We start from the raw sequence: 15,229 nt of genomic DNA on the forward strand, positions 1-15,229 counted from the left end.
AGTTCACATGTAAGAGTATAGGGCATTTGTCACCACTAGTGAACCAACACTGATACGTTATTATTATTATTAACGAAAGTCTGTACTTTTGCGAGTTCCTTAATTTTTACCTAATGTCCTTTTTCTGTTCCCGTATCCCATCCAGGATACCACATTACAGTCAGTCACCATGTTTCCTTAGGCTCCCTTTCGCTGTGAAAGTTTCTCAGACTTTCCTTATATTTAATGACCTTGATATTGTGAGGAATGATGGTCAGGTATTTGAGAGAATGTTCCCAACTGGGATATGCCTGTTTTTCTCATGATTGGACATTTGGGTTTGGCGGAGAAAAACCGCGGAGGTAAAGTGTCATTATCATCACATCATATGAAGGACACACACACCATCAGTGTGACTTATCACTGTTGAGATTGACCTTGATCTCCTGGCTGAGGTTTCTCCCCTGTGAGGTTCCTTGGTTCCCCCCTTTCTATACTGTTCTCTTGGGAAGGAAGGCACTGCACAGCACACATTCTGCAGAGCCCACGTTTTAGGGGTGGAGAGAGATGCCCCCACTTCCTAGAGGGTGAGGTATCTACATTAGTTACTTGGAATTCTTCTGAATGGGTGGTTTGTTTCTTCTTCCCCATTTATTTATTTACTTGTTTATTTCATCGTATTTTGGGTTTTAAGCCAATACATTTTTAAAAATTTTGTTTTTCACGTTTTTCCAACTTAGCCTGTATGCAGCAGCTCTTTGTATCGGCACCTGTGTCCCTGTGACACACTCCCATCATTGTGCTTTTGGTTTTAAATACATCTTCCATCTCTTTTTTTAATTAAAAAAAATTTTTTTAATTTATTTTATTTATTTATTTTTGGCCGCGTTGGGTCTTCGTTGCTGTGCACGGGCTTTCTCTAGTTGCCGTGAGCAGGGGACTACTCTTTGTTGCAGTAAGCGGCTTCTCATTGCGGTGGCTTCTCTTGTTGCAGAGCACAGGCCATAGGCGCACGGGCTTCAGTAGTTGTGGCACACGGGCTTAGCTGCTCCACGGCATGTGGGATCTTCCTGGACCGGGGCTCGAACCTGTGTCCCCTGCGTTGGCAGGCGGATTCTTAACCACTGCACTACCAGGGAAGCCCCAATATGCTTTTGGTTCTGAGCACTTCCTTGATCTCTGGCACTACAAGATGCTTTGGGCTCATCTTACGTGGTCCCCATCCCAGTCCTGGAATCAGCCATTTCTCCACGAGCTGGCTCAGTTTTCTGCCCTTTCCCCCCCACTGCAGTCTCTTCTTTCAACCTGTGTATCGCTTCCTGCTTTCGGTTCTTTTTTATGGGTGTTTGTGGTTCCTTAAGACTGTGGATAATTTCTTCCCTGAGTTCTTCTTGTCTTTGGTCAGTCCTTCTTGTACCTCTTCTTTATCTGCCTTTTGCTTCTCTTTTATTCAGTATCTCCTCACCTACCCTTTTTATTCATAGTTCAGTTTCAGTTCCTTCTAATTATTTCTCATCTTTAAGTGAAATGGACTAATTTTAGGGGAAAACACCAGTGAATCATGGGGACAAGGAAGAGACAGACCCTGGGGAGGGGGAGGCAGCAAGCTACCACACGCCTAAACCTTTGCCTGGAATTTTTCTGAATTTTTTTCCACCAGTTTTTCCCTTCGCATCGAGGCACATCTTATTTTCTGGTGTTCACGGGGGCAGTGAGTCACTGTCTGTGGCAGTAAAGCCAGGTGCCTGCCTCTGGCCTGTTTTCTCTGCCAACACCTTGAGCAGCTCTGGGTTCTCCCCGCACAGGCCCCTACTGCCCGCCTCTTTGCTGTGGGTTCCCCCCACCTTCTGCTTGTCCCCAGCTTTAGTCTTTAACATCAGCGTCATGCAATACCTGGGGGCTTGGATGCCGACCCTGGTGGACAGCTTGTGGCCTGTGGCCTGGAGAGGATGACAGGGAAGCTGGGCTCCCAGCGGCTGCTGGCCTGCGTGTGGGCTGCAGTGGTTTCCTACTTTGGAGTCAGAGTCTTTACTTTTTTTTTTTTTTTAATTTTTATTGGAGTATAGTTGATTTACAATGTTGTGTTAGTTTCAGGGATTGACAGGGAACTCTGCTTTTCATCTCGTGTCGTTCTTGGTGCTTTTGAAGGTGTGAAGGGATGCAAATAAAGGCTTTACTCCACCGTCTTTAACCCGAGCTGTTCCATCAGGTGTTACGGTTTGTAGAAAGATTATTTCCGTGGCAATCATATTTTTTTAACATGAGACTTTATCCGTGAAAGTTATAAGGGGGAAATGATGGGTTTTGCTCTTTATGAAAATGAAATCTTTTTACTTTTTCATGGAATGGTGTACTTGAGACTTTATGATGTCACTTCTTGCCAAAATGACCTGTATATTCAGTACAATCCCGATAAAAAATCCCAACATACTTTTCTGGTAGAAACTAGCAAGCTGGTTCTGACAGAAAATGAAATCTTATTAAAAGAAAGAAAATGATTTTTTCCTCATTACTGAGTCCCAAGTATCTTGATCATTTTTATATAAATCAGAAATATTTATCTGAATTCCTCTAGAATTGAGTAGTTGTGAGGAATATGGAACTTCAGGAACTTTAAGTTTTAGAAATGTAGGACACTGTATTTCCTTTGTCAGAGGTTTCAAAGGAAATCAAAGAGGAATCTCTCCTCCACCCACGGATGCCTTCTACTGTTCCTGACAGCATTTCTCATGGAAATCAGATCTCGACCATCTGCTAGATTCAAAAATGAAGCGATAAAAATGAAAAAAAAATTAACTAAAAAGAACTTGAGAAGAAATGTAAATGTACAAATTATATCATTGATTTTATTTTCAATTTGCTGTTTAACTTAAGAAGCCAAGCAAACAAACAAATAAACAATAGATGTCAGTGTATGTAGGACATGAGAGGAAAAGTCAGGGACAGTCACCCCCTCTCTGAGCCTCTCTTGTATTCTTAATTTGTTGGAAATACTACTTTTCAGACAGCAGCGCTTTCTGCAAAATAGAAGAGATCTTTTCCCTTTTTTGGCTCTCCAGGCACATTATTTGTCCTGACCAGTGGCTCTTTCTATCTTAGTAAATTGTACATTTTAATAAACATGTGGACACTTTAAATAATTCACAATCCGGAAATGAACCCTCCAGAGGATTGCTTTTGCTGTTCTGTTTCAAAATAAATAAGGTGGTCACTTTTTACCTGGGGAGAGAAAAAGTTCAGGCCTCTCTTCTACCCCAGATTTCTAAACCCTTCTAAGGATTTATATAATAGTAAAGGTATAAAGGATTATAAGGATTTTATAGTAAGAATGAAGCAGCAGTTCCTGCACTCTTTAATCCAAGTAAAGACTATGATGGTCTTTTTTTTTTTTTCTTTTCAAAAGACAGGCTGTTGTTGAGAGTAGCAACCTAATCCCTTCTGTGTCAACAACTATTGGCCCCTAAATGGCTTCCGTGCCACCTGTACTGTTACTGTTTCCCCAACTCCTTGGCTATTTTAGTGTTGCATTTTTAAAATATAAGATATTTCTAGTTCTGTTTTATTTTTGAGTGCTTGAACATTCTTTTGAAAGAATATTGGTTTAGATGTAGCCAATCAACAATCCCTCAACTGAGAATATTTACCCTTGGCAGGTAAAAGCAGCTGGGAATGTATCTTCAGCCTAGTGGTCGTTTAAAAATGTCAGAAGTTTTGTGCTCACTTCAGCAGCACATATACTAAAATTAGAACAATACAGAGAAGATTAGCGTGGCCCCTGTACAAGGATGACATGCAAATTAGTGAAGCATTCCATATTTTTAAAATGGGCAGAAGACCTAAATAGACATTTCTCCAAAGAAGATATACAGATTGCCAACAAACACATGAAAGGATGCTCAACATCACTAATCATTAGAGAAATGCAAATCAAAACTACAATGAGGTATCACCTCACACGGTCAGAATGGCCATCATTAAAAAATCTACAAACAATAAATGCTGGAGAGGGTGTGGAGAAAAGGGAACCCTCTTGCCCTGTTGGTGGGAATGTAAATTGATACAGCCACTATGGAGAACAGTATGGAGGTTCCTTAAAAAACTAAAAATAGAACTACCATATGACCCAGCAATCCCACTACTGGGCATATACCCCATATATAACCATAATTCCAAAAGAGTCATGTACCACAATGTTCATTGCAGCTCTGTTTACAATAGCCAGGACATGGAAGCAACCTAAGTGTCCATCGACAGATGAATGGATAAAGAAGATACGGCACATATATACAATGGAATATTACTCAGCCATAAAAAGAAACGAAATTGAGTTATTTGTAGTGAGGTGGATGGACTTGGAGACTGTCATACAGAGTGAAGTAAGTCAGAAAGAAAAATAAATACCATATGCTAAGACATATATATTGAATCTAAAAAAAAATGGTTCTGAAGAACCTAGGGGCAGGACAGGAATAAAGATGCAGACGTAGAGAATGGACTTGAGGACTCGGGAGGGGGAAGGGTAAGCTGGGACGAAGTGAGAGAGTGACATGGACATATATACACTACCAAATGTAAAACAGATAGCTAGTGGGAAGCAGCTGCATAGCACAGGGAGATCAGCTCTGTGCTTTGTGACCACCTAGAGGGGTGGGATAGGGAGGGTGGGAGGGAGACGCAAGAGGGAGGGGATATGGGGATATATGTATATGTATAGCTGATTCACTTTGTTATACAGCAGAAACTAACACACCATTGTAAAGCAGTTATACTCCAATAAAGATGTTTAAATTAAAATGTCAGAAGTTTTATAAGGAGTTTAACCTTATGGAATTGCTGCTATTCAACCATTTTTAACTTCCAAACTGGCAATTTCATCTCATTCAACCTAAGAGCTTACAGATAGCAAAGCCTGAACAGCACTGTCAAGATTCTCTGAAAAGGAGAAATGGAGGTAGTTTCCATTCTGTCAGAGGGAAGAGGTTGGAAAGCTGTTTCTGATGTAAATATAATTATTTTAATGGAGGCAATACCTTGCCTCACGCCCTTACCTTTCTCCTTCAATTTGTTCATGTGCCAGCCCCATCAAAAGGACGTGGACCCCGTTGCGTGCATTTATCATGAATCACGTGGGAACTTCTGTTCCCGTTCCTTCTCTCCCTCCCTCCAACACTTCACCTCCATCCTTCTTATGTTTTATTTTGTGAGGAGTCAGTTGACAGGAGCTAATAATCCCAGGACAGACTTCCCAGGACCCTGCCTCCAGACCATCCCGTTCCTGTTTTCCCCACTGTGGTCACTGACCCCTGTCACTTTCCTGTTCCCTTGTTGGTGCAGGTCCTCAGTGAGGTTTGTTGACAGCTCCTGGTGGGCCTGTTGACTACTGCCAGCAGCTGTCCATCATTTTCCTGGTTAATACACACTGGGAGGGGTTACTGTCTTTTATTTGGGTCCTAGGTTCTCAAGGACTTCAGAAGGGTCTTCCATACTCTGTGGACACACTTTACAGCCTTGTTATGAAAACCTAGAGTCAGTCCTGGTTCCCCGTCTTGACTCAGCCACCCCATGACTTGGAACCATTCTAAGTCACTGACCTCTGACCCTGTGTTTCTTTATCTCTGAAGTTAGATTGTTGAATATTATAGTCCTATGATTATGTGCCTCAGTGCCATTTAAGGTTGCCCTTTTCTTCCTAAAATCTGTATTATAGATAATTTATACACAGTTATTTCACAGGATGGATCGTCGTAGCACAAGATACTAGCCTCCATCCCAGGGTGGAGTATATACTACCATTGACTACAAGGAAATTTAAATGCTTGCTTCCCACCTAGTTCAGCTGCCAGAGGGTCCTTTCAGTGCACCAGTTCTGAGCGAGCATGCAAGTCTGGCTGTAAATTTCCCCCGACAGAAACCACATCACCTCATCAGCCACATAAGAAAATGACAAAACAACCAACTGTGAAAGCATGCTTGCCAAGCCTTCAGCATCACTGCATTTGGTGGGGGAACACATTTGTACAAGATGAAATCGAGGCTGGACGAAGCCCAAAAGACACGTTCTGGGTACCTGTCTTCTCTAACCTGCAGCATATGGGAAGTGTGTTTGTGCCAGTGAAGTCAGGGTTCCAGAAGCCCCTTTGCTCCTTGAAGCCACATCACCATTCCAGGGATGGGGACAGGGAACCAGGGATGTGGCATGCTGCTTTCTTAGTAATTACCAGATCTCTAGTAAATAGTAAGAGTAGCTAAGGCCCATTCGGCATTGCTTCACTAAATCTTCACAGATAACCGGTGATATTTACTACCATTGCCTGTGTGTTTTTTTTTTTTCAGCAGAGAATACTCAGGCTCAGAGAAACAAAGTAGTTAGCTAGTTAGTGGTCAAGATTCAAACTAGGTCTGTCTTACTTCGGTGCCCATGGCCTTTCACTTTACCTTGAACAGATTTTAAAGTTGCCTGTAAGCAACCAGATTGGAACATTGGTGAGAGAAGGAGAAGGAGGTCCGACACCCCACCCACTCCAAGGTTTGGGGTAGAAAGAGCACTTGAGTTTGAAAGGAGCAAACCTCTGACTTCTACTAACTTTGTAAAAGGGCTCTAAAGTCATCAAAGACACCTCGAAGAGAGGGAAAAGGAAGAGTGACTCTTAATAAGAAAAAGGCATATCCCAATAAAAAATGGCCCAAAGAGTTGAACAGACACTTCCCGCAAATGAGTAACCAGATGGTCAATGAGCATGTGAAAAGATGCTCGACATCATGGCTCATTAGGAGAATGCAAATCTGAACCACAGTAGAAATCACGGCATACCCAGCAGCATTGCCAAGATGAAAAAGACCACAGCACCAGGCGCTGGTGAGGATCTGAAGCCACTGCGTCTCTCAGTCACTGCTGGTGGGAGTGTTGGTGGTAAAACTGCTTTGGGAAACCATTTGATAACTCCAGGTACAGCTGAACGCTTAGCATTCCATATGACCTAGCATTTTCACCCTTCAGATTATGACCAGCAGGAATCCCTACATATGTTCATAGGAAACGTATGGAAAACCTATAGGAAAATGTTCATAACAGCACAATGCCTAAGGGCCAGAAAGTGGAAACTAGCCAAAAGCCCGATAACCAGAGACTGAACAGACCAGCGGTGGAATGTTCACATGGTGGGATGCTGTTCGGCCACAGGAATGAGCAAACTGTTGCTACACATGGCAACATGGGTGGACCTCGCACACATGAGGTAGAGCGATGACGGTGGACACAAAAGGGTTCGTGCCATATGTTGAAGCTGAAAAATGGGAAAAACTAAACCATGCTGTTAGAAGTCAGGCCAGCGCCAGCCTTTTACAGGACAGGAGGGGAGTGCCAGGGGTTCCTGGGCGGCCGGGGGTGTTCTCTTTTGATCTGGGTGGTGGTTACAGTGTGTTGAGATGTTGAAAATTCACCAATTGTTCACTTAGGATATGTGCATTTTGCTGTATGTATATTCTCCTTTAGTACTAAGTTTTCTAAGTCCTGTACATACAGATGTTAGTTCTTAATTTTTGATTCCCACCGTGGCAATATAAATCAGCCAAGGTTTGCATATGTATAAAATAGGAATTTTGTGGCACATTGTGACCTATATTGTGGGAGAAATGTTCTTTTTTTTTTTTCTTGATAATGCTTTGTTGACCTCTCAGTGTGTCTGAGCCTGACAGGGCGAGGAAGGAAGGAAATAGTGAATTTCATCAACACCAGCGATTATTGCCACTCAGCGTTCATTCAACCAAATCCACACGAGCTGGTCAGGTTTCCGCCAGATTATAGAGCTCTTTCTTGCCTTGGAGTCTATAAGAAAACTTACCTTTTCGTTATGACTTTTATACTTCCAAGAAAAGAAGCTTAAGGAAAATACCTATGAAATTCCAAGACCTGGCTCCAGCAAATTCTAAACCTTTCTTCTCTAGGAGACAAGGAGAAAAGATTGAAAGAGAAGCCTTCTTTTCACATGGGCCATGTGCATTTGCAGTAGTAGCTGAGGAAAGGCAATATGGAAAGTTTACAGAACTTTTTTACAAAATGTTCAGGTAGTATGCTTGTTGAGTTTTCAAATTCTCATGTCAACACAAATATAATTGAATTCTAGTATTAGAAGGGGACTAAAAGAAGAACAAACTTGTGTTTTAAAAAATAAAACATGTGAAACACCGCCTGGCAAAGCGTCTACTATGTCGTCTGGGACAAAACACTGAGGCTCGAGTCTGTCCTTCCTCTGAGGCCCCATCATCCTGCCTCTCGGGTGACCCTTGTGGAGCCTTGCCTGGTCTGTTCAAGGTCACGCGGTTGGTGGCTAAGCAAGGCACGCCCTACCATCTTTAAACTTCCAACCTCTTTCTCTTCTCCCCCCGCCCACCATGATAGAGATTCCAAATAATGGATTAATAATAGCCCAAAGATCACAGGTGTGATATTAATGCCTCTCTTATAAAATATGTATTTCAGCTCGCGACTCTTGAATTCCCTCCAAAGAAACTATTTGGAAACAAGGATGAACGTGTGATTGCTGAGAGGCGAAATCAGTTAGAGGTAACAGAATTAAGCTTTTCTTTCTCTGTGTGCAGAAAATTTGCCATCTGATTGACCAGTGAGAATTCTTCCTCTTAAACACTTAACTCTTGTTCACGGATGGGGGAGATGCTGCTTCATTAACTCAGGAGGTGGCAGGAGCAGGTTGTAAAGTAATGAGATCAGTTTATTTAAAATATAAGTCCTTCCCCCCACCCCCAACAGAGCGTTTTCCTGGGTTTTGAGGAGATACATTTATACCAAGGGTTAGGAAGCAGGTTGTGGGTGAGAACTGAATATTCACATAGACAGATGGTACACAATGCAGGCTGGGGGTAAGAAGCTTGCTGCCAAAAACTTGAATTAATTAACTGAAGATTTGTAGTATTGCATCGTTGTTACTTTTTCAAGGTGGCTGGAAGCAAAAAGACACATACCCATTTTAGTCATGGTTAGGTTTTGTTGGACTTATTTTAACTTCGTCTTCTGAGCCAGCTCCGTGGAGAGCTTTGGTTCAACACAACTGTTGTTTTTCTGACTGCCTCCCTGCTGGCATGCACTGTTGACTGCTCCGTAGAGCTTGTATTGCTTTGCAGGCTAGAGCTGCTTATCTGGTTGGCATCTGATGCTACCGAGGCAGACTGTGCTGAGGCATGGTCGCAGGTAACCCTCGGGCATGGGCTACCCTCTTGCCGCTGTGAGCCACTGAGGCAGGCAGGATAAAATTACAAATAGCTCACTCCAGTCAGCAAGCTTCCTGGGGCCTCGCAAAGTCCCCTCTGCTACTCTTTTAAGAGGAAGAAAAAGAAGACGTATTGCAAATGAAATCAAATAAGAGGAGGCCTGAGACAGGCCCTTTCTGAATTGTGAAAGTCTCCATAAAACGGCGGTATTTTTCTCATTCCTGGAGACAGCCAGTTTGAAATGGCTGCCCATGGAGTCCAGTGAATACCAGTGAACCAAGCCTTAGGGAAACCTCCAGAGGCTGGAGGTTGCAGTGAGAGCAAAAGGGAGGAGTGGGGACCGTGGAGAAATTGAAGACTAGGAGATTGTGGTCCACGAGGGGCATTTTAGAGACTTGAGATCCTCAGTATAGAAGTGATCTGAGGAAAGAAGAGTTTCAGGGTGTGGCCATGCTTACAGGCCTGTGAGTTAAACTATAGAATTACACCTTTGAAAGGGTGCTGGAACTATTACGACTGAGGTTTGGATGGGTCGTTGCAGGGCTCTAAAAATCAGCCTATGAGGTGGTATGACCCTGATACCCAACTGAAGAGCTTAAACTCAAGGGAAAGGTTATCATGGTGAGCCTGCTTGACCAAGTTCTCTTAAATGTTTAATTGTATCATACAAACAATTTAAAACTCACAGCAGAACTAGTGATGGTTTTCTTTCCAGAACCCTTACCTGTGTCAGTAATCCAGACTTGTCTTTAATGGAAACGTGCAGAACGACAGTGTATAAAAACAAGTTTGTAAACTAACAGGAAGTAGCTGTTGTCATCCCTACTTACTCAGGGCCCTAATTAAATGCACATGGTGCCAGCCATGCCCCACAGATTGGGCGTTTGTGTGCTGTGCGTTTGTGAGCCCTGCTCTTGGGGACTCTTGTCTTTCCACTCCAGCCTCCAGGGTCAGAGCAAAGCCCAGGGCACCTTTTCATTCTTGGTACTTTCAGGTGGGACCCATGTTTGTTTTTGCAGGATCTCCTGCTTAATCACTTAGCCCTACCGAACCATCAGCTGTTGACAAACAGAGTTTTATGTCAACATCTCTGTGGATACAAGCATCCCTCCCATTGCCCGTGACTGTGGTTTACCTGTGGCATTAACCCATAAGGAATGGATTCTCCACACCTTGTGGTAATATAGGGGCTTACATTTTAAATTAAGTGGATTTCATCTCATGTTGACTGTTAAATCTTAGAATATTATGTTCTTGTCAAGGAGAGTGTAATTCAGCTTCAGTTTACTGGAAAGTTAACCTGAGATTCTTGAGTTGATTTCCTGCAACTATTATGATTTTTATTTTCAATCTAACACCAAGAGTCACTGATTTAGTGCATTTTCATGTGAAAATTAACATTTATTGTCCCTGAACTTCCTATTCAATTCAATATACATTTATTTAATTCCTGATACATGCTGGGGACAGTGCTAGGTGTTATATAGAATATCAAGGTGAATGAGACACTTCTTGCCCTCAAAGAGCATATGTTTACATTGCTGTATGAAACTCTACCTGGAGGTATAGTTAAATACATAGGCATGTACAGAAAAAGGTGGATTTCAGTAGGACACACTTGTACTGGCACACACCGATATACATAGTGTTTGCGCCAAAGGAATTATCTGCTGGTTTTTAAAATTCAGAAACACAGCTTTACAAACCTCCTCATGCCAACTGAGCTGCATAGAGCAATGTTCTAAGCAAGCATCCAGTTGCGTTTCGATCTTCCTTGCTATTAAAATAGCTGCAAGATTTGGACCTTGTGTTTGAGTTTATCAACAAAAAGTGTCAAATGTTTTCACATGAAAGATCTAGATACCTACTTTCTAACTTATATAAGGTTAAATCCTATTTATAAAAATGTTAAAATAATTATTCTAAAAATGATGGGTAACAACAGAAATTTCTGCCTGTCACGAGATGTTCTAGAGATTAGATTTATCACCGCGGAGAGAGGAATATTAGTGGTGTGTGTGGTGGTAGCCGTGTGGGGTTGGGGTGTGTAGCACCAGGAAAAGGGTCAGGACGTGGTGATGCTCAGTGGCGAAGTGTACATTTGGCCTCCAGAACTCACTCTTATTGATAAACGTGTATAGGCTCCACCCACAAAGAGTTACCAGGACCGCTGTAGCTTATAACCCAGAGCCAGGTTTTCCAGAATCTGGCCTGTTACTGCTTTGCATCTCATGCCCAAATGCCGCCAAGCACTTTTGCTCCACAAGAGCCAGAGTCTCTGGAGGTTTCTGACGTGGGCGGAACCCCCTGTTGCTGCCATCCCGGCCCCGCTGGAACCGTTCAGTGTAAATGTGCACATCGTGGGCAGACCCTGCTATCGGGCAGCCAGAGGGTTCTGATAGCGGCTCTCCCGCGTGTGACATGGTACTCAGCTCCTCCAAGCCCTTCTTGTAACGCGGACGACAGCCCAACAGAAAAGGCTGTGGAGGTAACAGGAAATGATCACATCAGTCTCTGTCTGATGAGTTACGTGGAGCAGAAGGGCGCTTGTTACTGCACTTGAAGCCAGATACCATTACCATCAGGTTGAACCTGTCACTGTCATAGGTCAAAAATGGTGGAATATTGGCAATTCCGTAGGCTTTCACATAGTACTACGTCTCACATTTACTGGGTGTCTACTGAGTGCCAGGCATGAGTGAAAGGCTTGATATATCATGCCATTTACTCCTCCAGCCAGCTTTTGAGGTGACTTCTATTATTATTTCCATTTTACAGGTGAGAAAGTTAAGTCTTGGGGAGGATAAAGAAGGTCATGTAGCCAGTGAGGGGCAAAGCCTCAGTCTATACTAGAGTGTCTTTCAGGGCAGCCTCCTTCTCTTAATCCTCACCACACTCTGAGCTGGAGACAGAGCTGGGTCTTCTGCACACTTTGTTCTGGAATGTCCATGAGACTTCACCTCCACTTCTTTTAAGATTCTTGGTACTTTCTTGCTTGTATCAAAAGATATGTTTATGTCTCAGATCTCCCCTATTATACTCTTCAGTTACTTGAAGGCAACAGAATCAACGTAATTGAATCTTCATCGCCCATGATATTTCACATGTGCTTCACATGTACTCTATTATTCACTGAATTCTCAGAAAATCTGCCAATATTAGCCCCAAATAGATGAGTTTTTTATTTTGTTTTTGTTGATTGATGAGAGGTGCATTTTGGGTCACTAATTTCAGAGAATGTTATCATCTACTTGGAAACATTTGTGCTAATCATCTCAGTAGTCTGTCATTTCAAGGAGTAACTGTAATTAATGAAAACAAGTGAAATCCTCTAATAAAACAGTAAAGCTTTCAAGAATAAAACCACCACCTTTAGGTGTAAGAACCTGAGAAGTTTCTCGGACGTTTTCTTGAACGTACTAGAGCAGGCAGCAGCCCAAGACCACTTCTTCCCCATTTTCACATCACTGGCTAGAGCATTATTAAGATGGATAAAAATAGTGTGGAAGCTTAGAGCATGGGCCTGGGGCGCTTCATCCTGGTCTCGAATCCTGGGTTTGCTCCTTTGGAGTTAATGTCACTGTCAGTGTCCTTTATCACTGACAAATGAAGACAAATAATACCACCATCTTCCAGGAGTTGACCTGAGGGTTAAATGAGATCATGGACATCACACGGCCTCTGGTACAGAGGGAAGCACTCCGAAATGTTAGGTGGTACCGTGGTGAATGAAAGTGGTGGTGGTGATGAGGACAGTTGGCCACAGTGATGGCGCCTTCCAGCACGTTTCAGATCTGCTTTAAGAGCCAGGGGAGGACCAAAGAACGCCCCCCACCTGCAGTCATGAAGTGTAGCAATGTGAGCACCTCAGTTTGTTACATCTACTTGCAAAATGAATTTCTGAGGACAAAGAGACTAAGATTATGTGACTGTTCTTATGGTGATACCTGGAAGATACCAGGAATCTCATGGTGTAACACCACCCTTTCATCCTGTAAAATTGTCATCTGAAGTGTAGAAATGCTTTCTGATGATTGAATCACAGTCAAGCTACTGTCCAGTGTGAGAAAGATGCGAGGCCTAGGATCATTATGAAATGAGCACCGTTCCTCTGCGTTTACATAGCTGTTGTTCACAGCCGGTCGGCTCTCTTTGCATGTCTCCCGAGTCGCTGACAGTGAGGCTGCCCACTGTGGCGTCCCCAGCACGCCTGATGTACCCCAAGCCTCTGCTTGACAAATGTCAGTGCGTTTCGGCCAGTGACCCCCAGACATACACCTACTTTTTTAACAGTGTGTTAGATTTATTAATTCCCTGCCCTAAGAAAGAACAGATACCATGGGAGGCAGGGGGCATCTCAGCAAGGTGTTACCGAGACCTTATGATAGGACTTGGCCCTGGGTTAGGTGATTCAGGGCAGAGTGCAAGCAAGCGGACTTTGCTCTGGATTGGATGTTGGGCTATTTCTCTGATTGGGTGTCTTAACAGTTCTTATCTGGAAGGCAAGAAGAACAGAGTGAGGTTAAAACTATGATTGATAAGAAACACAGCAGTCATCCTGTTAGCCAGAGGAGGGGGGTATTTGATCATTTTCATGGTTTGTACAGTATTCATGTTTCTGTGTTCAGACATGATTGTGGAGTGTTTTTTGGGTTTTGTTTTTCTTTCTGTCTTGCTCGTGGTCACAGAGTAGCCTCACCTGGTCTTGGTGTCCTTTGGAGCTGTCTGCCCTTGACAGGAGAATACCGAGCTTAACTGTGAGCACCAGGCCGGCCCTCAGCTGCGTCTCATCACTTTTTCTTACTATAGAGAGATGCCCAGAGCTCACAGGTGTCCTCTTTTCTAACGTGAACTAAATGAGGAGTTGTTTTCAAAATAAAAGTCTTGGTGGTTCCCATGCCTTACAACGTGGGTGTTATGGCGGCTGCCGTAGTGCTACGTCCCCCTGCCCAGCACCGGCTGCCACTTCCCTGCACAGCCCAGATTTTCTGACTAACAGCAGTGTCTGCTTCTGTTGATACTTCAGTTTTATGTTACTTTCAAACCTTTGATTTCCAACAATAGAATCATTTTGGTTTAGACATTGTATAGGTTGAATCCTTTCAGTTTCACAATAAATTTCAGGAGGTGAAAATCCTTGCATTTTCTCACTCATTCGGCTACCTGAAAGGTATCTGGCAATTCTGTGCTTAATTGAACATTCTTTCCATCTACTCTCTGCTAATCTTACAGAACGGATAATGGCGGAACCATTACCAAAGTAGGCCGAGAGTGAAAAATACCTCACAGAAAGAACTGTTTCCCTCCTCATTTATGTTTTTATGTATTTTACTTTTTCTGGTTATATGGTCATTTGTATTAGCAGTGACTGTTTTCTGTGATTTGTTGATCACAGAGCATTTCTGAAGGGGGTTACGTGGCTGTCGCTGTGTGGGAGGAGACTGAGCTGGACTTTGGGGGCTGTTTCATCACGGTGCTTCGTGAAGTCAGAGGGGCTAAAATTGCTGTGATCTGGGATGAAGATTCAGGAAGGAGATGGGAAACTCCATGTGGTATTGGAATAATGCAGAAGGTTCTAGAGTCAGACCTGCACTTGCAACCCAGCTCTGTGAGACTACTCCAGTGTCCTGTGACCTTAGTTCCCTCCCTAAACTTCAGTTCCTTACTTGTTAAATGGCAGAAATCATATCTGCTCCATGGAATTGTTAGAATTACATGATGAAGTGTGTATACTGTAGGTAAGCGGTGCCGTAAGGGGAAGGAGGAAGTCTGAGAAAGAATGAACTCCAGAGGCAAAGTGCCCATCAAGAAGTCATTTTACACAACAGAAGTCCTTCCATATCAGTGTAAGTTGGCACTTTATGGTCACATCAGAAGAGTGAGTCCCCATCTGGAGGGAAAATCCCACTTTGGTTTCCTTGCAGAGTCTTTGGTTTAATTGAGAAGAAACCAAAATTGAAACACATGTTTACAAGGAGAGGATCGACTTCCAAACCCAGATGGAGGCTGGAGGGACAAGGGAAGC

The 15,229-nt window shown here is 43.1% G+C and overlaps 1 protein-coding gene and 1 non-coding gene across 3 annotated transcripts in view; both read left to right on the forward strand.

The window, feature by feature from the left end:
• The window catches only part of KIF16B (kinesin family member 16B), a 256,485-nt gene that overhangs the window by 209,693 nt on the left and 31,563 nt on the right, over positions 1-15,229 (forward strand). For both annotated transcript variants that reach the window (XM_065892000.1, XM_065892001.1), the window contains one exon: positions 8,459-8,542. In XM_065892000.1, coding sequence (XP_065748072.1) covers positions 8,459-8,542 — 84 coding nt within the window. The remainder of the gene's footprint in view (positions 1-8,458; positions 8,543-15,229) is intronic.
• LOC136135787 (U6 spliceosomal RNA) lies at positions 3,693-3,799 on the forward strand. The gene has a single exon (XR_010656628.1). It is a non-coding gene; the product is annotated as a U6 spliceosomal RNA (small nuclear RNA).

This window comes from Phocoena phocoena, chromosome 15 (genome assembly GCF_963924675.1).
Source record: "Phocoena phocoena chromosome 15, mPhoPho1.1, whole genome shotgun sequence".
Taxonomy (NCBI): domain Eukaryota; kingdom Metazoa; phylum Chordata; class Mammalia; order Artiodactyla; family Phocoenidae; genus Phocoena; species Phocoena phocoena.